The sequence below is a fragment of the Martes martes genome (assembly GCF_963455335.1).
Source record: "Martes martes genome assembly, chromosome: 13".
NCBI classification, from domain to species: domain Eukaryota; kingdom Metazoa; phylum Chordata; class Mammalia; order Carnivora; family Mustelidae; genus Martes; species Martes martes.
In genome coordinates, this window is record NC_137901.1 from 47,454,063 (window position 1) to 47,476,380 (window position 22,318).

At 46.4% G+C, this 22,318-nt stretch overlaps 1 protein-coding gene across 1 annotated transcript in view; it reads left to right on the plus strand.

The window, feature by feature from the left end:
• TMEM241 (transmembrane protein 241) overlaps positions 1 to 22,318 on the plus strand; it is a 113,387-nt gene that overhangs the window by 41,326 nt on the left and 49,743 nt on the right. The window contains exons 6-11 of the mRNA XM_080821296.1: positions 6,869 to 6,894; positions 8,775 to 8,826; positions 10,438 to 10,486; positions 11,258 to 11,303; positions 12,444 to 12,479; positions 15,466 to 15,500. Coding sequence (XP_080677422.1) covers positions 6,869 to 6,894; positions 8,775 to 8,826; positions 10,438 to 10,486; positions 11,258 to 11,303; positions 12,444 to 12,479; positions 15,466 to 15,500 — 244 coding nt within the window. The remainder of the gene's footprint in view (positions 1 to 6,868; positions 6,895 to 8,774; positions 8,827 to 10,437; positions 10,487 to 11,257; positions 11,304 to 12,443; positions 12,480 to 15,465; positions 15,501 to 22,318) is intronic.

Consider the following 22,318-nt stretch of genomic DNA (forward strand, 5'->3'; position numbering starts at 1 on the left):
TGTGATCAGTCAGAGAACCTCTTCAAGCACCCACTCATTCATTGTGACTATATTTACGTACCTGTGTATACACCCACCGTGCCAGGCTCTGGGTCTCCTGTAGTGAGCAAAGGGCATGGTCTTGCTGCTCTGGGCTGTTCTTTGGGAATGTCAGCTGAGCACATTGTGACACCCACCTGCCGGATTGTATGGCCACAGAGTCCCCTATGGGGAAGTGACATTCAAACACAGACAAAAGCTGAGCAGGAGTTCAGCAGGTGGGGTGCAGGGGAGGGCTCCCAGGAAGAGGAAGCAGCAGATGCAGAGGACCAGATGTCGGAAGGGACTCTGCAGAGGTCACTCTGGGTCAGTGCAGCTGGCGTTTGATAAGAGAGAGAGGAGGGCTGAGGATGAGGCTGGAGACTTAAGACGAGCCTTCGATGCCGAGCAAGGAATTTGGGGTGTATGCTGCGTGCAGTGGGAGACGGGTTTGGGTGTAAAAGGCCAGACGGACAGATCAGATTTATGGTGGGGGAGACAGGACTGCAGGAGGTGAGAGGGGGCGTGGTGGCAACTCTCGAGTTCTCACGAGGGAGGCCCTCGGTATTTGAGGTTGGTGTGTGTGCAGTTGGAGCCTGACACCTTGGACACCTTAAGGAGCATAAGCACCTCTCTCAAACAGTTGACTTATCACACCACCTTGTGATTTCCGTATTTCATTAATTCTAACATGTGCTCCTTTTCCTCACGTTAAAAAAATATTCACTGTCTGCAGTCGGGATGCTTCTACAATCAGTGGTGTGCCCAGGTCAAATGCTTTCTTTCTTAATAATATATAAAAGAATGGGGAATTTTATACTTGGGGCATCTGCGGTTCAGTGCAATGAGGTTGGAGTTTCCCTGGGTCTCTCCCTGCTGCCTCTGAGTCCCCTCCTCTGCAGGGACCACATGGTTGTTGTCTTTGTAGCCCTTGAGTCCAGCCCCAGGACCGCTGCCGAGCTGAACATTCACGAACTAGTCACTGAATGTCAGAAACTCCCCAAGATGCTCAGCTTCTGGGAGAGGGACTCATGCTTCCTGTCTACAAAGTGAATACTTTTGTTGTGAATTGAAAATGAAGATTTACCTGGTCTGGGGAAGAGATCCAGGCATCTCTGCAGGATGTCGCTTCCTGATGGACCAGTCGGATCACATAGGCGAGGTTGAGTGTAGGAGACAGGTCAGAGCATCCTCGGGGGTATTTCCATCAGGCAGAGACCAGGGGCCAGTCTTCCAGGCTGAGAGGACCTGTCCTTGGAAGAAATTGGATAAACCAGAATATTTTGAATCTTCATCTCCATTTCATCCCTAACACTAAACAACATCACTTCTTTTTTTTTTTTAGTTTTAATTCCAGTACAGTTAACATACAGTGTTATATTAGTTTCAGGTGTACAATACAGTGATTCAACAATTCTATACATTACTCCGGGCTCATCATGATAAGTGCACCCTTAATCCCCTTCACCTATTTCCCCCATCCTCCACCCCCTCTGGTAACCACCAGTTTGTTCTCTATAGTTAAAAGTCTGTTTTTTGCTTTATCTTTTTTTCTATGTTTTTGTTTGTCTATTTCTTACGTTATACTTGTGGTAGTTGTCTTTCTCTGATGGATTTCACTTAGAATTACACTCTCTAGCTCCATCCACGCTGTCACAAACGACAAGATTTCATTCTTCTCTTTGGCTGAGTAATATTCTGTTGTAAGTATATACACCACTTCTTCTTCTTCTTCTTCTTTTTTTTTAAAGATTTTATTTATTTATTTGGCAGACAGAGATCACAAGTAGGCAGAGGCAGGCAGAGAGAGAGGAGGAAGCAGGCTCCCCTCTGAGCAGAGAGCCCGATGCGGGACTCAATCCCAGGACCCTGAGATCATGACCTGAGCCGAAGGCAGAGGCTTTAACCCACTGAGCCACCCAGCACCCCTACACCACTTCTTCTTTATCCATTCGTCTGTTGATGGATATTGGGCTGCTTCCATAATTTGGCTGTTGTAAATGCCAATGTAAATGTAAATGTAAAAAAATGCTGCAATAACCGTGGGGGTGCAAATATATATTTTTCAAGTTGGTGTTTTCATATTCTTTGGGTAAATACTCAGTAGTAGAATTACTGGATCATACGGTAATTCTATTTTTAATGTTTTAAGGAACCTCCCTACTGTTTTCCACGGTGGCTGCACCAGTTTGCATTCCCACCAGAGAAGCATGAGGGCTCCTTTTTCTCCACATCCTCGCGAGCACTTGTTTCTTGTGTTCTTGATTCTAGCCATTCTGACAGGTGTGAGGTGTATCTTAATGTGGTTTTGATTTGCATTTCCCTGATATCGAGAACATTGGGCATCTTTTCATGCCATCTCTGTGTCTTCTTTGAGAAATGTCTGTCCGTGACTTCTGCCCATTTTTAATCAGATTATTTGTTTTTTGGGTGTTGAGTTGTAAAAGTTCTTTATATATTTTGGATACTAACCCTTTGTCAGATGTGTCACTTGCAAATATCTTCTCCCATTCTGTAGGTTGTCTTTTAGTTTTGTTAGTTATTTCCTTTATAAACAATATCATTTCTTGTCAAGGTAAATTAGGAAATAGTTGCTTGAATTATGTACTTATTTAGTCATTTAAAAAAAATCTTTCTTTCCTTTATGAATGTAATAAACTATAGTAATTTGTAGAACATGCAGAGGAAGAAGGTCCCAGAAATCAACTGTGATCTTACTTCGCACAGGATACTACTCTATTGTGTCAGACTTTTTCCCAATGTACATGTGTAGACATACTGCCACAAATGATATAACATATCCCATTTTCCACTGATCGCTTTGTCAGGAATCTCTATTCGTGTCCTCATTCCACTCCACATGGAACATGATGTGTTGGCCAATCCCTGTTTCTAGACTTGCAGGTGGTTTCTAGTAGGTTGGCATTAAAATTGGCTCTGCGATGACATGGAAGATTGGCTGTGACCTGTTCCCATAGGATTCACGTTCCTGATCATTTAGCCTGGAGCCTCAACAAAGTGACTAGATGTTACCAGGAGCACAGCTGTGTGACATCTCTTAGACTTCACCTGTGACTCACCTTCAGGCCTGTTTTGTCCAGTGTGTGTCAGTTTCACCAGGCTCCTCTCCAGAGAGGAAGGTTGGCCTCCTCGGGACCTCATTCCCAGGTTATAAGGATAAGCTCTGTCTGGGGCTGTGGTTCGTGGTCACCATCCATGGCTCTCTGTGCTTGCACGCGCAAACACACGCACATGTAATTTGACTCTAAGGTAATAAGGGGCTTATAGAATTAGTCTCGCTACCTTGCAAATAGACTTGTCACAGCTGAACATGAGAATGCTGCTGTTCATCCTTTTGTTCGTTTGTTCCCCATTTATTAAACATCAAACATCTGGCTAGGCCTGTAGCTGTGGAGCTCTACAGTACACACTGATCACCCTCACGGGACTCAGCTGAATGGAGGAGCCAACACGTAAACACACACTGTATGCCTGTAGAATGCCATATGGGTTGGAACAGGGGTGTAGGTGGACTGACGTAAGTCTGCTTAGAAGGGCCAGGGGCAGGATTTGAACCCAGTCCTGCGGCTGGTAGGAATTTTCAAAGTGCAGGGAGAGAGGGCACTCGGCAAGCAGAGGATGCAGCCGGTGAAGGTAGGCATCTGAAAGGGCTGGCAGGGTGTCCCTGCAGGACTGGTGGGCTGGTGGCGGCAGAATAGTGTCATAAAAGGTCAGGCTCCGGGGCTAGATCACTGAAGCTCAGACCCTGGGAGCTTGGGCAACTTCGCTGACTTCCCCAACCTTGGTGTCTGCCTCTGTATGATAGAACCTGAGACGTAAATAACCCATAATGAAATAAGTCAATACACGTTGGGGCCTAGAACAACCCTGGCACAGAGTATTTCATCCTCAGAGGAAGTTAGCTCACCCCCCTGGAATGTTAGTTATTTATTGTTATTTTTGTTGATGTGACTTGAGAACTTACACTGACCCTTTAGGTCACTGACATATCACTAGGCCTTACCCCTGGGTGACTTTCAGACTGAGGAGCCTCAAAAGGTGAATGCCTGACGTTAACTCCTGAGTTGTTTTCAGAGCCCCAGGAAGCGGAGCTCAGTAATGCATCTAATGCTTGTTCTCATCTCCGTATCTCAGGTTCTGGAGGCGTTTACAATAAAAAAGCAGCCTTCCTCTGTGGAATGGGTGAACTATTCTGGGCACTGTATTGATCTGCTGCCCAGTGACAGAAGCCCCCAGACGGTTTCTGGGTGCACCTGTTACTACACACGGACCAGCTGGAACATGCTCTTTAGCTCTGTCCTGTCTGTTCCTGCTTTCCCGCCCAGCTATGGAGATGTTGATTGCCTTTAGCCCGGAATCTTTTTTTTTAATTCCTTTTTAAATTTTAAAATTTTTTTTATTAACATATAATGTATTATTAGGCCCAGGAGTACAGGTCTGTGAATCGCCAGGTTTACGCACTTCACAGCACTCACCTTAGCACATACCCTCCCCAATGTCCATAACCCAGCCACCCTCTCTCTCCCTACCCTCCTCCCCCCAGTAACCCTCAGTTTGTTTTGTGAGATTAAGAGTCTCTTATGGTCTGTCTCCCCATCCCATCTTGTTTCATTTATTCCTTTCCTACTCCCCAAACCCCCCACGTTGCCTCTCAGCTTCCTCATATCAGGGAGATCATATGATAATTGTCTTTCTCTGATTGACTTATTTCTCTCAGCATAATACCCTCTAGTTCCATCCACGTTGTCGCAAATTAGCCCAGAATCTTTTAGTGACACATTTTTCCACCATGGGGCACTTCTCCAGGTGCCCTGAGCCAGGTCACCCTTTTGGGTCATCCTTTCTGTACTGTAGGGATGGGCCCCCACCAGGTGGCAGTGGAGTCAAGGTTGGCACCGCCAGCTGAGGCAGGTTCCACAGCGATGAGAGGAAAGGAGTTAGAGATGCAAGCCACTGCTTTGCACACAAACAGGATCTATTTATGAAAACAGTGCAAACGGGATTATTTAGTAATGCATGAAAACTGAATAGGGGCTTCATAGCAAACCATGTTACCTTGTCAGTCTCCGCATTTTTTAAAATACGAAGGTACGATTGACCTATAACATCATATTTGTTTCAGGTGTCAACATAATGGCTTGATATTTATATATCTTGCAAGTGATCACCATAAGTCTAGTTAGCATCCATCACCATATGTAGTTATAAAAATTGTTTTCTTCTGGTGAGTAATTTCAAGATCTACTCTCTTCGCGACTTGTGAATCTGCAGTATGGTATTAGTAACTCTAGTCCCTATGTTGTACATGACATCCCCAAGACTGGGGGATGTCTTTTGTAACTGGAAGTTTTTACCTTTTGAGTGCTTCATTTTTATTTTTTTAAAAGATTTTATTTTATTTATTTGTTAGAGAGTGAGAGCACAAGCAGGGCAAGTAGCAGGCCGAGGGAGAAGCAGGCTCCCTGCTGAGCAAGGAGCCCAACATGGGACTTGATCCCAGAACTCTGGGATCCTGACCTGAGCTGAAGGCAGATGCTTAATCAACTGAGCCACCCAGGTGTCCTTTGAGTGCTTCGTTTTTAAACACTATATTCATACCTCACTTTTTTTTTTTTTTAAAGATTTTATTTACTTGACAGAGACACAGTGAGAGAGGGAACACAAGCAGGGGGAGTGGGAGAGGGAGAAGTAGGCTTCCGGTGGAGCAGGGAGCCCGATGCAGGGCTCGATCCCAGGACCCTGCGATCATGATCTGAGCTGAAGGCAGACGCTTAACGACTGAGCCACCCAGGCACCCCATTCATACTTCCCTTTCAAGAGTTAAAGTCAAAAAGCTGTAGATTGTCCCCAACTAGCAAAGTAATCCTTTTGAAATGTCCAGAATTAATGTTATTTCCTCTACCAAATATAGAAACATCTATGCTTCTTTGTTTATAACTTTATACCTGAGTGCAAAGAACTAATTCCAATAAAATGACTAATAAAAACGATGGGCCGCCTGGGTAATTCCGTCGATTGAAGATCCAACTCTCGGTTTCAGCTCAGGTCATGATCTCAGGGTCATGAGATTGAGCCCCACATCGGGCTCTGGGCAGGGCATGGAGTCAACCTGAGATTCTCTCTCTCCCTCTCCCCCTGCCACTCCCCTTGCCAGCTGCTCACCCTCTCACTCTCTAAATAAATAAATAAATATATTTTTTTAAAAAGACTAATAAAAAGGAGAGGATAAAGGTAGGGCCTGCATTAGAATTTCTTCATTTCAGTGCATTTTAAATGCCAAGTTTAGATTTCCCCAATCTGCCCTTTCTCTCTCTCTAGGGGTGGAGTCAACTGTCCCTTCTCCTTTTTCCTGTTTCTTCCTTTGTGCATCATCCCAGAGAACTTACAACACTGCTCAGAGTCAGGGCTGGATCAATGAAAAGCAAACATGAGGAGGCAGATTGGAATAGAAACTGAACGAAAGCTTGATTTCTCTTCTTCCACAGGTCTCCGTCGATTTCTCTCTCTCCCTTTCTTGGTGTGTAAGATATCTGAAGGCTTGGCCCTGGCCTTGTTTTGGGGTTTTGTGAGTAAACCCAGTTCCAGGGGTGAGGGTAGAAAAACCACACACCCAGAGTGCTTTGCCCAAGTGACTCAGCTCTGGACCTCTGAGTCATTCTTTGTGTGGTCCAAGCAGAAAAAGCCTCCAGAAATACCAAGGTGCAGCCAGCTCTTAAGCCCCCATTAAGCTTACTCAATATTTATTTGCCTCTTGATCTAAATGTTTTCTTTTAAGGGGAAAAAGGGGATTTATACAGACTAACTCTAAGTTTCTTTTATTTTCATACAGAAAATTTCTCCTGCAAAGATCTGTAGGTAAGTTAACACAACAACAACCCACAGCCCTCTAAAATAGAAGACTTAACCTGATTTTAAATGATGATAAGCGATTCCTATTTGAGAGCTGACAGAATTTATTATAAACAGATAAATACCCCTGTTTTGTGTCTTATGCTACATTTTACTCTCTTTCTTTCTCTCTCTCTCTCTCTCTCTTTTTTTTTTTTTTTTTTGGTAATATTCTGTTCCTAAGGGGAAAATAACCCATGCTTGATTTCAGTCACTGATGCCCAAAATTTCACTAAGAGTTGTGCAATACTGATGGGAGAAGGAAAATGGAAAACACAGAAATGACTTAAAATGCTTACAATCATGTTTGCACTTTATTGGGTTTTTATGATTCCCTTGGTGGAACAAGCACTGGCTGCAGGGTCAGGGATCTGGGTTGTGGTCTTGGGCTGCAGCAAGGTGACCAAGGGCAGGCTTCATGGCCCTTCGTGCCTCATTCCCTCAGCTGAAACGCGAGCTGGGCTGGACTCTCAGGCCGGTCCCCACACCCCGCTATGTGCTAACCTGTAACCCTGTTCTCTAGCTGCTTCCGGCCTCCTCGGCTATAGCTCCAAAGCTCAGTCCTGAGGATAGAAAACCAACAGAAATGCTTTGACGCATGGATTTAAGACTTTTTGTTTCAAATATTTCTGGGCTTTCATCCAGTCTCTTATTTTGCCTTTATTACAGGCTGCTACTTGGAAAAAGAAAAACACAACACTGTCAGGACTCATCCTCTTGTTTAAAAGATTAGCAGGTGTTAAAGAGAGGCATTAAAACCCACTAATACCTGATATAATCTGGTGTTGCTCGAGGCCAAGTTTGGTGGGAAACCAAGCAGTGTCTCCCACCTGGTTGTCCCCCATCTCCTCTCAGCCCCAAGGGGCTGTCTGTGAAAGAGGACCTCTAACATGCATTGCCTGTGGATGGGGAAGTGTCCTGTAGCCTATAAAGCCTTCTGCTGTAGGTAGACACCAAACCTATTACGGTTCTTCTCTCCTCTCCCTGCCTAAAACCTGCCTAATCCTGTGAAGTCCCAGAAACCCTTCCAGCCGCCTCCCTCCACTCACCCCACCCTTTGCCTCAGAGTCCCTTGACAATCTGCTGCCTTGGAGTCTTCTAGAGGCCCTTTGTGTGTGTGCCATCAAAGCTAGCGAGGCTGTAGAAGGAGGGCAGGCCAGAGTGGAGGACCTCCTTTTATCCCAGGGTGTCCTGTGTTGTGCTGACCTTCCAGGGCTGTGAGGTCCCAGCTCTGAGGATGCCCGGTACTGGTTCCCCTGCCCCAGGCCACCGGCCACACAAGGTGGGTTCTGCATATTTGGCAGGAATGCCACGGGAGTGATGTGGCCGTCTTGGTATGTCCTATCAGGAGGCATATGGCACACACCTGTCCCATCACTGGAGATGTTCAGGTTGATCATGTGGGGAAGGTAAAGTGCAAAAGATTTTAACATGCATTCCACGGCGTTTCCTTTTTCCTAAGTGGCAGAACTGCAGTCTGATTACCTAGTTTTTGTGTATTTGGGGGGACCTGCAGTTTAGAAAATTTCTTATTACCTGTTTCACGGGCGTCCTGTTTTTCTCGAGTGAGCCAGCTGTGGTTTTGCAAATGTCCTGCAAGTAAGTGCCCGTGTCTGGGGATGAGGCCAGCTGAGCCCCAGGGAGGGAACTGTCTGGTCCCCAGTGGGGCACGCAGTGGAAAACTGCATAGGTAATGGGGTTCTCAGAGGAGGGAAGGGCACGGAGCAGAGTCTCGCAGGGGCTCGGCCCCAGGCTCACTCCACTCCATGTGTTTCAGCCTCCATGCTCTCTGGGCAACCCTTTGATACTGAAAAGTGAAGCTGCCTGTTTCATCTCTCTTTGCACAGTGCCCTCTTCCTTCTGGCTGCCGCAGGATGCCTTCCCTTCAATGACCCCCAGGTAAGTTCAAGGGCACTCATTTTGCCTTCCAGGTGTCTTATGGTCTGAAGCTTCTGTGTATGAGCAGAACTTCCTAGTCCTTCCTCCGGGAATCAGAAGAACCCCAGCCTCTGCAAAGGCTAGGTGCCTCTAGGCCAGGTCAACACCTTTTCCGCAGGCCTTCGCCTTTTCTTCAGGGCTGTGGCAGCTCGGCGGAGCTCTGCGCTCCAGGGGCCATGGTGGGTGCCATTAGCCCTCTCTGTATGTGCTTGGAGGACCCACAAGCCCCGGCCCAAATTGCCCTAGGCTTGTGCACTGAGGCGATGTTGATTTTCCCTTTCATCCCGAGGGCCTCATCTGCAGAGTGATTTTCACTTTGTTACCCTGAGTTTTTCCTTATTAGGCCCTGAGGACCCGCCTCCTCACCCCCCCCCCATAGTCGTCTTATGGTGGGTCTGGCGTCTCTCTTTTCTCCCCCAGCATTTATTAAGTCCCCATCAAGTGTCAGGCACTGAGCCAGGCTCTGGGGACACAAAGAAGAATTGTCCTCATCCAGGCAGAAGTCAGAGTCTAGTCAGAGCAAAGGAGAGGAGGACAGACAAGAAACAGATAATTATAGCATGGGGAGGCCAGGGCTCTGTCGTGGGGAGATAGGGATGCCATGCGGCACCTAAGAAGACTCGGGGGACCGGGGAAGTAGGAAGAACTAATCATTACAGGAAGCCAGCTATGTGCCAGGCTCTGGGCCAATGCTTTATGTGCTTTATTTTATTCAAAATCTCGCAGTTGCCCAAGGAGAAGGACTTTTATTGTCTCCATTGCATAGCTAAAGAGTAACGAGGCCCCCAAGTCACCAGCTAGTGAGTAAGTGGGGATCTTTCTGATGCAAGAGCCGGACTCTGCTCTCTGGACCTAAATCTTGGAGGGCGAGGAGCAGATGGCCAGAAGAAGAAAGCAGGTGTGGGCACCGTCGTGGAGGTGTCCTGCCTTTCTGGGATTCAGGCTTCAGTGAGCACTATGTGCATGCCCCTGTGTAAATTCCTGCCCTTCTGGAATTTATAGGCTAGTGGATGGTGGAGAAAGAGACAGATGATATGTGAAACAAACAGAGTGTAGTAAATGAGATAAACTTCTACAGAGAAAAATAAGGAGGGGAAGAAGAGGCAGTGCTCTTCAGCTGAGTTGGTAGGAGAAGCATTCGGGCTCGGGGAGGTGCACGTTCTTCCTCTGGGGGACGTACAGTAGATGGGACTGGGGGGGGGGTTGAAGGGACTTGTCCTAGAGATCCTTGGGTGCCATGAGTTTGGATTTTATCCTGAAGTCACTGGGGGACTACTGAATGATTTTAAGCGGTAGGTGACACCATCTGATTAGCCTTGTAGAGACACAGTGTGAAGGCAGTGTGGAGAACAGGAAAAGGGGTGCTGGAGGCAGAGAGCCCTATTAGGAAGATATCATAGGCATCGAGGTGAGAAATGAGGATGGACTGGCCAAAGGCCCCAGAGTCCTGTCATGGTACCCTGGCTTGGCACCATTCACTGACATTTAGGGTTTCTGATGGCCAGTCTGGGTCCCGTTTGTCCCTACTTGTAGCCATTTTACTGTTATTATTTTTTAAATCCTGTGTTACAGTTTGATCCTGGTGGATATTTCTGGGCTGTAATTCACTTATTCTGTGTAGGTAAGTTTTAAAACAACGCTTACTTAAAGCCTCAATGATTTAAGACCTTTTATATATCCACTTTTCGGAGACCTTGAATGATAGGAAGATTACAGACAAGGCGTCAAGGTTAAACTTAAATGGGCATTTTCTTATCTGATTTTCTTGTTTGGGAGTTTTCCTCAAATGTTCCCATTTCTGATATAGTCTCCTCTTTTTCTCGACAAACGTTAATTAACTCACCACGGCTCTGGCCTGCTTGCTCACATCTACTTGAGAAACACTGGTTGGTCTTTAAAAATGGTGAGAAGAGATCCAGAAGTTTGTGTCAGAAACACTGTCCTTCAGCAGCATACCCAAAGAGAGGGAAGCAGGGGAACTAAGAGGGCCATCTGACTTCATTTCCAGTCATCTGTTCAGTTTTTCCCGTCTGGAGTCTTAGGGGGAGCAGGGCCCTGCTTTGGCTACACATGGTTCAGAAATGCCGCGTGTCCCTTCCTCCCGTGCACCTTGCAAAGGAAGCTGAAACCTGCCTGTGAACTGTGTCCTTCTGCTGATCACGAGCCCTCCCGGCCCAGCCCTCTCTGTACTGAACAGTCATCACAGGGGATTACTGTACTGGCATCCTGGACTCCCTCCAGAGCGGTGGTGCCGCCCCCTGTCAGTGGGGTGGGAGTGACCCTCTCGGGAAGAGCAGCCCTCGCCCTTGTGGCTTCCGTGCTTCCCTGCAGGTGCGGACAGCCCCTTACGCAGAATGTCCTGTGCCAGTAACACACGCCACTTCGTTTTCAGGGGCATATAAGATATTGCAGAAGGCCCGGAAACCCAGCGCGCTAAGGTAAACCTTTTCCAGTGTGGTGGGTTATTCGGTTCAAGCAAAGGGGTGAGACCCACGGTGTCGTGAGCTTGTTCTGTTCAGCTGGAGGCTCTGCACGGCAGCCGGGGGCCCCCAGGGCCATTTCTCCTGCTGTTGGGCCCTTGCATGCGGGCACCACCAGCACCTGATCCTACCGACTTCAGCAGTGAGTGAGGAGCAGGGGAGCCCCTGGCCTCTTCCTGCAGGGGCAGCTATTCAGATGACATTTTTATAAAAATTACGTGACCCGCTGCTTTGGGGCCCCAGTTTACTTCTTCCAGCTCAGAGGCCAACTCTTTTTTCTTGTTTCCTCAGCTCCTTCCTAACTTGACTTCGTTCAGACCCAGAAGTTCCCCCAGTCCTGAGCTCTGTGCTGGGGTAGAATGAGAGCTCTGTTGCGCAGTCAACACACCAGATAACAGACAAATGTCAATTAAAGAGAGAGGAGTCCTGGTGTGGGTTGGCCTGCAGCTGGGAGATTCAGAGGCCCCGGACTGGCCCCTGGCCTCTGGGTTTTTGGGGCCACTAGAAGGATCCCTGGGAGAAGATTATACTCTCAGAGGCTGTGACTTTCAGTCCTTAGAACACCTTTTGTTCTTTTAGTGAAGGGCTTCTGCAGCAAAAAGCCAGCGAAGTTGCCAGATAAAATATAGAATGCCCAGTTAAATTTGAATTTCAGGGAAGTAGTGAGCCCTTTTTTTAGTGTAACTATGGCCCATGCAATATTTGGAATATACTTGAGCAGGATTCTTTTTATGAGATTCGGATTTATTTGGGTGTCCTGTATTTTTATCTGTCAAATATGGTGGCCCTGGGAGCCAGTCCAATGGCCTGAGAGACTTGACTCTCCTTTCACAGTGGAAAATGTACATGTAGGAGATAATCTGTCACAGGTGAAAATGTTTGTGATAACTATTAACTAGGAAGTGTTTTTTTAAAAACAAGCCAGGAACAAGTTTTGAATATAAAGTATGCTTCATATAATTTATTGACAATTTTTAAATGTAGAAACTTAACCATAGATATAATTTACTAGAATATAATGCCTCTTTTGTGCATGTAAAACACTTCTATTATTTTACATGTCTTATCTCTTTTTTTTTTTTTTTTCTAATTCCTTAGCGACATTGACCAGCAGTACTTAAACTATATGTTCAGGTAAAATATAACTTACGTTTTCAAGAAACAACTCCTATCTTTCTAGAGCTAACGGATTTTTAGTTCCCAATAATATTTTGATTAGAGAGTTCTGAGCCAGTGTGCCTACCAGAGAGGCAAGCTAAATAATTTGTGAGATGACTAGAAGTTGAGAAAACCAAATTGTAGTTCTATCCATAGACCAGGCAAGAGGGACCCTTTCTGGCTCCAGAGTTCAGAAGGCCATGCATGCCTTTCCCCATGGGTGCTGAAGTCTGTAAGGCTAAGGGGACATTTCTTCCCAGGGCCCACATTCTCCCTTCTAGCCTAGGACCTAGAATTCCCTGCTCAAGTGGTCCTGGGCTTGATTCCCAGGCCTTCTATCTTCCCAGCTCATTCCTAGACCCAAAAAGTGTCCAAAGACAGGATATTAGTGGGGGACAGGGTATGCGTGGAGGGTGGACTTGCAGGCTCACCTGTCCACACACGAGTACGTGTCCTAGTGTGTGGAATGGACCTGAGGTGGAGACAGAAGGGAGCTCACCAGGAGCCAGAAGCCAGAGGTTGGAGCTATCCATGCCGCAATATGGCATATGGATGAAGGAAAGCATAAAAGAGGAGGTTGGATCTGGGGCTGAAAATAAACAGAATGTCTAGAAATTTTAAGAAATTTAGGTAATTTATAAGGAATGAATATTATGGAATGCATGCCCAACACCATTTCCACAGACATTATTAAATGTTAAATATAAAATTATCATATGTTCCTTGCTGCTACTCCCCCTCCCCACCGTTTTGCAGATGAAACTGTGTGTGTGTGTCACAGGGAAATAGACAGGGGTTCTGTCAGGTTATGACTTTGATTGGACTTCAACTTGTAGAGAACACATTTTTCTCCTCTTTCCCCATTACATTTCCTATATAGGAAAGAGAGGAAGGTTTTCTGTTTTGTTCATTGCCATATCCCCAAATTAGAACAGTAGCCGGCACTGACTGGACAGTCATTAAACAGCTGTTGAATGCATTTTAAAAGTCTGCTGTCTGTCATGATATGCCTTTTATAGGCATATAATTTTTTCTTAGGGTTTACATGTCACATATAATCTTAGAAATATAGGGAGCTTCAAGGTAAAACCTATGCCCACCATAAATACTCCTAAGGTGATTAACTACAATTTCAAAAACATACGCAGTGCCTGCCGTATGTCTCGTCCTGCTAGGCACTTGGGATCCAGAAGGAATAAAATGTGGTTCTTTCCCATAGGAGGTCACAGTGTAGGAATTAGGAGTGGTATGCCAGTAGATTTGCCAAACTCCAACAGGAATGAGAGGATCAACTCTTTCATTTAATTATTTCTTCTTACTTTCGTCCCCTAATATTTTATTTTGGGGGCACCCTTTGGGATGATGCCAGTGATGGGATTTGGGATACCAGAGCAAGCCCTGGGAGATACTTGGGGAGAAAAGGGCCCTCCTCTATCCTGCCATAGGCGCTGTAACCAAAAGGGGATCCAGTGAGATAAAATAATGGGGTATGTATGTACAGGGTCTGTGTTTGCCAAAGAAACAAGAGATGGCCAACGAAGGACAGGACATCATCTCCAGTCTTGTTTGTAGTGTGTGTGTTTTTTGCAGCTACGTGTAAGGCCTGACTAACAAACCTACAACTTCTGAATGACCCAACATTCTCAGTGCCTTTCTCCTGACCTTCCTCTCCTCCTGCCTCTTTGCATGGCGCCCCTCCTCTGAGCCATCAGAGAACCTGCCCTTTAGGGGCAGAGCAAAGGAAGAAATAAAGAAAAACCAAAATGGTGCAAGGAGTTGACCCCAGGGTAGGGAGGGGGCAGCGCTGTCACACTAACAGTGGCTTCCCTGTTCAGACTGTCCTCCACACTGCCTACAATGTCACCGATTAGAGACTTTGGTGGTTCTCCATCCCGGTGCCCTTGAGGGCACCTGGGGGGTGTAACAGAGGAAAACAGCTGATGCGTGGATCTTCCCCTTAGAGAGGTATTCTGATGTCCAGCCAGCATAAGGACCAGAGTAGGCTGTCTGGCATTAAAATTTTTTTTGATTTTTATTATTATTTTCTATTTATTTGACAGACAGAGATCACAAGTAGGCAGAGAGTCAGGCAGAGAGAGACGGAGAAGCAGGCTCCCTGCTGAGCAGAGAGCCTGATGCGGGACTTGATCCAGGACTCTGGGATCATGACCTGAGCTGAAGGCAGAGGCTTTAACCGACTGAGCCACCCAGGCGCCCATGGCATTAAAATTTTTAAAAATTCCCTCCTGTCCTTGGATAAAAAGTTGTATTCCTAACCTCTAACCAGATAGCCGGCCGGGCAGCATGGAATTGTGATGGAAGAAGGTGACCCCGGGGTGACCCGGGACAGTGTGAAGGTGCGGTGGGTGGGTGCTTCCTGGGAGACGGGAGAAGCTTCCAGAGAGGAAGATGGGAGAATACCAAGGACCAACAGGGCCAGCATCAGAGGAACACTCCTCCTCCTCTTCATCCTTTTCAGCTTCTATTGCCCATCAGTCCAGGTAGTTTCTAGGCACATGGTGGGTGGGATGGATCATTCTGTGGGCTGTCTTCTGTGGGAAATCTAGCTTATCTTCTGTAGAACTAATTTTATGGTAAACAGACATACCTCACGCTCAACAGCTAGTTTTTCTAATGCAACCAATCTGTAATTCAAAGTCTGCTTTGTTGAGCTTAAACATACCCTTGGCAGATTCGGTGAGTGTGGTGATAACGGCCGCACGGCTGGCCTCGGAGTGGGGCGTGGGTCCTCGGCCCATCACGGGGTACGGTCAGCCCCCTTGCCCAAAACCGAGGCATCTCAGGAGATCTCACCCTCTCACTGATGAGTGAGACCATTCTCTGCGGATAATCAGCTTTTAGGCAGATTTCACTGTTTCTGAGCAAAATGGGCAGAAATGTGTGTTGCTGTTTTCTCGGTGCTGGGGGAAGACTTCTTACTGCTCTGCTCTTTCGTTTTCAGCGTGGTGCTTCTGGGACTTGCGTCTCATCCCACAGGTAAGTCAGTTTGTTTTCTGTGGCCCATTCAACCCAGTACTGTGACCCGGTCGTATCTCTGAGGGACATTCTGTGAGAGAGCGTGGTTTGCCTGCCAGGATGGGAGCCCCGGGGTTAGGCATGGCCCACGTGCTGGAAACTGGTCTCAATGACCCCTGGTGGATCCATCGCCCATGAATTTATTCTTACCCCTTCTTGAATTTTGTCGTCTGTGTTTTCATCTGGTGCAGCCTCAGCTGTCCAGACAGGCTTGTTATCTGCTGGATAAACTAGTGCTCACCTTCTCTTTTTCTAAAGTTCCTTCTTCAAACGTCCAGAATTGCCTCAGTCCTAGTGGGAAAGGATTTGGTGGAAAAGTTCAGATTCACCCTACTGCCGACTGACATCCTTTCGTACATTTTTATCATACGCGATCATACGATATTCATCATTGCAGATGAAGGAAGTCAAATTTTAAAGCTTACCTTTGCCCTGTTGGCTGCCTTGGTTATTTTACAATTGTTTCCCGGATTCAGGAATCGCCTGCAATACTCTGTTCCATTGTGGTTTTTTTTTTTTACTCTGAAAGGTTTTGAAGTTGATGCCAAATGTCACAAAATAGTATCCGTGTGCGGTATGGCTGGAAATGCACATTTCATCAGTCAGGCTCCTTCAACCCATGTTTGTTGGCCGTTTGCTGGGCTTAAGGCATTTCCCAAGCCCTCAGAGTCTCAGTTAAAATGAGAAAGGTGAACTGGCTTATTTCTAAAACCCTTTCTAGCTCCCGTTGTGCCCAAAATGATGACAGCTTTCTGCTGGTGCCTTTAGCTGTTTCAGATTATTTGAACTAGTCTCCCAAGGAAACTGTCAGTAGCGATGTGGTGTTTCTTGGTCATATCTGACCCATCCGAACCCATGTCTCATGAGGATACCTCGAATTTCTTTTCTCAGAGCCTTATTCCATACTTTCCCACTGTGATGCACACCTGCTGTTTTCTGCCCATTCCCACAGCCTGGGGCTGTCTCCTGGCTGTGAGGTTTGCTGTTGAGTGCCCTGGGCACACTCGTGTTGAAAACCTATCCTGGGCAAAACAAAAATCATACGAAACCCATGGTGTGAACCCTACCTGTTTCCCCTCACCTGTGCCACAGCTTCTATGCCTTGGCGCGTGCCTCCTGTCATTCTTTCATGCCGTCAGGAGGTTGCCATCCAAGAGATACTCACGAGCCCCCAAAGCACCCTCCCCCTTGCAAAGTGGTTTTGGTCAAAGCCTTTGGAAAGTTCGCTGGTTCTCCTTGAGCTGCATGCTCATTTGCTCCCTGTGGAATTAGTGGTGGACTTGGGTGACTAATTCTCACCTAAAGAAATCACTCTGCCTTTCGACTAAGAGGTGATGCTTGTTCGTTTGTTACTCACGATTCTCAGAGCTGGAAGGAGTCTTAGTGATTATCCGCGTTGCCTCCTCCTTTTGCACCAGAGCAGTTAAAGGATGTGGCCAAGGTGGAGCAGGGGAGGCGAGTTGCCGAGAGAGACTGGAATTTAGATCCTGACCCTTCTCCCAGGTTTTTCTTTTTAAATGCTTCTTTTTTCAGGGATCCTGTGGTTTATTAGAAAGTCTCCTGAGTGAGAGAATACTTAAATACGATTTTTTAAAATTTCCTGTGAGAGCTTCTCTTGGATTTTGTTTTTACTTTGTTCTGTTTTTGAGAGAGAGAGAGAGAATGTCTGTGCATGCACACATGCGAGGGGCCAAGGAGCAGAGGGAGAAGGAGAGAGAGAATCTTAAGCAGGCTACAGGCTCAGCGCAGAGCCCAATGTGGGGCTTGAACTCACAACCCTGAGATCACGACCTGAGCGGAAAGCAAGAATCAGACACTTAACCGACTGAGCCACCCAGGCTTCTCTTGGTTTGAGGGGCGTTTGTCTACCAGTTTCTGAGCACAGGGATGCTAGTAATAGTTTATACAGTTTGGCCAGCATTCCCACATTTCATCTTGAGTTACTGCTAAACTTTTAGGTTAGTGCAAGGATATACTCTCTGGGCACACAAAGTGGTCAACAGCCTATGGTCGTAGAATGGCCTGGGCAGAAGAGTAATTTAAGATAGGCCCTGGATTCCTTTTGAGGTGATGAAATGTTCTGGAATTCGGTAGTGGTGATGGTTGTACAACTTGGATAATATGCTAAAAACTACTGAATTTTTTTTTAAAGATTTTATTTATTTATCTGACAGACAGAGATCGCAAGCAGGCAGAGAGGCAGGCAGAGAGAGGAGGAAGCAGGCTCCCTGCTGAGCAGAGAGCCCGATGTGGGGCTCAATCCCAGAACCCTGGGATCATGACCTGAGCCGAAGGCAGAGGCCTCAACCCACTGAGCCACTCAGGTGCCCCAAAACTACTGAATTTTTTAAAAAGATTTTATTTCTTTATTTGACAGAGACACAGTGCGAGAAAGAACAAGCAGTAGGGTGGGAGAGGGAGATGCAGGCTTCCCGCTGAGCAGGGAGCCTGATGGGGGGCTCGATCCTAGGACCCTGAGATCATGACCTGAGCCGAAGGCAGCTGCTCAACAACTGAGCCACCCAGGTGCCCCGAAACCACTGAATTTTAAAAATGTATGGAGGTTATGGGGCTCCTGTGTGGCTTGTTGGTTAGGGATCTGATTCTTGATTTTGGCTCAGGTCATGACCACAGAGTTGTGAGATTGAGTTCTGCATTGCCCTCCAAGCTGAACGTGGAGCCTGCTTAACATTCTCTCTTTCCTTCTCTCTCTCTGCTCCCTCTTCACTCTTTCTCTCTCTCTCTCTCTCAAAAAAAAAAAAAAAAAAAAAAGTATAGGGACTAAAAAACAAATCACTCTTATTTTGAGAACCTGTTTGAAACTCAGTTATACCAGAAAAAGATATTTACAAAGATTAATTTTCCTCCAGATTATATTAAAAAAAAAAAAAGCAATGGACATCAGATGCTTAGTCCCGTTCCTTCTGCAGGCTTTGATCACTTGTCTGGTGAATGATTGATGGGTCTGTGGTGGGCAGCTCAGGGAATTGTAAATCCTGTGGGATTCATAAGAGAGACCAGGCACACTTCTCTGGAGGGACTCCTGGATGCAGGTTTGCTGTGTTGCAGTTTTCAGGTGACTGAGGGTAATGTCTCTGAAGAGGCCAGGTAAAGAAAGCCGGGCTCCTGAGAAGGATCTTGCTGGCCTGTAAGACCGGCCGTGACTCTGGTGGCAACAGACGAGGTGGTCTTGGCCTCTTGCTGTAGATGGCTGAGGCTCCCCAGTGAAAGGATGCCCCAAAGCTGTAGGGTTCAGGAGGCCTTCAGGCCTCAATAGCAGGGTCCAATGGAGGCCCTGGTGAAGGTGGATGTGGGGTTCTGTACAAGCTGGTGGCTGCCTTCCAGAAGAAGCTGAAGATTTCCTTCTATCCCAGCACCAAGTCCAGCTTCTAACCCACGAGTATCCCCAGGAAACACGTAAAATTTCACCTACTTCTTTTGTGTATGAAGGTGCTCTGTGGTGGTCACTGTGATCCCGTTTGTTGCTTTCTTAGAACTTCTAGAAATTGTATGCCAAGGGGCCTTAAAGATGTATATCAGTGTTTTTCTTTTTGCCTCTGGTCAGTGGGGTGCCACTGACTTGAAACCTTACTATCAACAGGCTGGTCCTTATGGGCTTGCTTGGATCAGGAATGTTGAGTAGCAAAACAATTCTGAGTAGAATAGGGAAGCTACTTGTGAAATCCACATGAAAAGAGACTGTCTAGATTTTGATTAACTTTAACTTTTAGAAACTCTCAGGGCTGCCATATAACAATCATGGTCTAGCTAAATAGTGCTCTGCTTTGAGGTTGTGCAGTGCACAACCTGAGCAACTGTAAGCAGTGGCTTTTTGCTTCAAAAAGCACTCAGGAACAGTAAAATGGTTGTATTTGTTGGGTAGAGTGGATGACTAAGGCAGATAGATAATTAAGGTAGAAATTTGAGATGATGGGAGCTCAGAATCTAGAAGAGTACTGGGGAGTCCATTTTCTCAGCTTTATAAACCTTGGTCAGTTACCCTCAACTCTTTGATGGGTCCTGATAATGTTTTCTCATAACAGTATACAACTGATTACAAAGTTTAAGCAAATAAAACACTGGAGGAAAATCTCTTGCCTCCAGAAGTATTCAAGGACTGCTGTGATGGGACAGCTCTAGTTCCTTCTAATTTGTTACCTTTCTCATTGGACCCATGGGTAGTCTAGCCTGTTTTTAAGTTAGAGTGATCCTTTATTCTTTCCCACTTGCTTATTACACTTTCCATCTAGAATGTCCCCAGCAGGGCCTGAGTATCAGGGAAAGCATATCCCTGAGTCCCCACACCTGCACCAGTTAAGACACAGTAAGTCCTCAGTGTTCATGGGTGCAGTGTTTTGATGAAGGATCTGTTAACAGTTGGTGGCACTTTTATTTTTTAAAAATTTTTAAAGTTTTATTTATTTAAGTAATCTCTACATGCAGTGTGGGGGTTCAAATTCACAACCCCGAGATCAGGAGTTACATGCTCTGAGCCAGCCAGGTGCCCCACAGTTGCTAATATTTTAAAGCAGGGCTTTGTTCCTTTCCATTTCTTTTCACCTCTTCTTTTTTTTTTCACTTGTATCTTAATTATTTAGTAGTACTTTTGAAGCATTAAAAAATTGAGGTATAGGGGCGCCAGGGTGGCTCAGCTGGTTAAGTGTCCAACTCTTGATTTCAGCTCAGGTCATGATCTCAGGGTCGTGAGATTGAGTTCCGTGTCAGGCTCCACACTGAGCATGGAGTCAGCTTCAGATTCTCTTTCTACCTCTTCCTGTGCGCCCCCCCCCCCACCGCTTGCATGTGCACACTGTCTCTCTCAAAAAAATATTGAGGTATAATTTATGTATATGAAATGCCCCTATCTTATGTCGATCAACTTTGACAAAGGTATACACCTGTGTCGCTTACACTCCCATGAAGATATAGAGCATTTCTGTCACTATAGAAAGTTTCCTCCTGCCCCTTCCTTATTACCACCACCCAAGCCACCACGGATCTGATTTCTGTTTATCCTGGAGCCTCATATAAATGGAAACACAGAGAGAGTGTTCCTTTGTGTCTGGCTCTTCAGCGTAGCATTCTGAGATTTATCTAGGTTGTGTATGTTTCACTAACTGATTCCCTTTTATTACTGAAGAGGGCGCTGGTGTGTGAACATCATGCCTTTTGTTTATCCATCCACCTGCTGGTGCTCGCTTCCACGATTTCCAGTTTTTGGCTATTATGAATAAAGCTTCCATGAACATTCTTGTTTCAACTTCTTTTTAAAGATTTTATTTTTAAGTAATCTGTACACCCAACGTGGGACTCGAACCTACAACCCTGAGATCAAGTCACGCACTCTCCCGACTGAGCCAGCCAGGTGCCTTCCACCCCGTGGATGTTCTTATACAAGACTTTTTTGTGGACTCATGTTTTCATGTCCCTTGGATAAATACCTAGGAATAGAATTTCTGTGTCTTAGAATAGATGTACATTTAACTTTTAAGAGAGTGCCAGTTTTCTGAAGTGTTTCTACCATTTTACACTCCTACTCAGCAGTGTCGGAGAGTTCCAGTTCCTCCACATTGTCACTAATATTTGGTGTTTAGTCTTATTTTAGCTAGTCTGCATGGTGTCTTGATAATGCCCTTGACTGAGCTGCCCTTCTCACTTATTCCCGAGTGCCTGGAAAGAGAAGTGCTTCTGTAGTTGCAGATATGGCCCTTTGGGTCCCAACCTTGCGAGTGCACTGGGAGATGGTGATAGGGATCAGGTAGATGGTTTTCTTTATCTGGAGTGCAGACCCTGCCACGTTGTCCCCTTCGGGTACTGCGTCTGCTCCTTGGTGAATGGAATCCACCTTCCCCTCCTGTCATTCAACCTCATGATTCATGCAGAGGCTTCAAGAACCTTGCTTCCCCTTGGACCATTTTAAGCACTAATGGAGAAGAGAAATTCTTCTTCTGTTTGAAAGTTTGCATTTTGTCTTAGTATCAGGCCCCCTCTGTTGTGTGTTCAAGAGGGAGGATTTCAAGGGCCCAGAGAGCAGAGAGACCCACAGGAACCAGACCCAGAAATGACCTTGTTGCCTGGTATGCCTACTGCTTATGTGTGAGACAAAGCAAGTAGCTCTGATTACTTCTCGGACCCGACCTTCCATTTTCCTGCCGGTTCCCAGGGCTAAAATCTGGTGAGAGGAAGTTCTGTTGATGTTCAAATATCTGTTAGTCTTGAATGTGGTAAGATGGGGCCACACTTTTCCCTGTGGCTGTTTCATGCTCTGATCGTCAGAGAAATCGGATTCACTCCCTCAGTCCAAAGTCAGCAGAATTTTAACCGTGGCCCACAAAAGCACAGGGTCATGCCGTGATGAGCACCGGGCAGTGTCTGGAAGTGTTTGGTCACTATCTGTCCACCTGAAACGAATATGCTACGTAATTTATGCTGAAATTGTGCCTTCCACGATAGCTGGTGCAGGGGCGTTGTCTTTTGAGCACCTTTACCAATTTTCCAGGTCCCTGGAGGTCGTTGTCATGAGTTTGGGCTGGCCAGCCCCACACTGCCTCATCGTTAGGGCCCTCTGTAGCACGGTCATTAACCTCTGCCAGGTGGAGGTGGCATGTCTCCTGCTTGTTGAAGAACTGGGGGAAAGGAGGAGCCAGGCTGACGGCATCAGAGGGGAAGCATTTGGGGCGCATTTGAAATTAAGGACCAGCAGAGCCAATTGGAAAGGGGAGCGTTCTCTGCAGAGGAAGCAAGGGGAGTTGGGTGCTTTCAGGAGCCGCTGGTTCAGT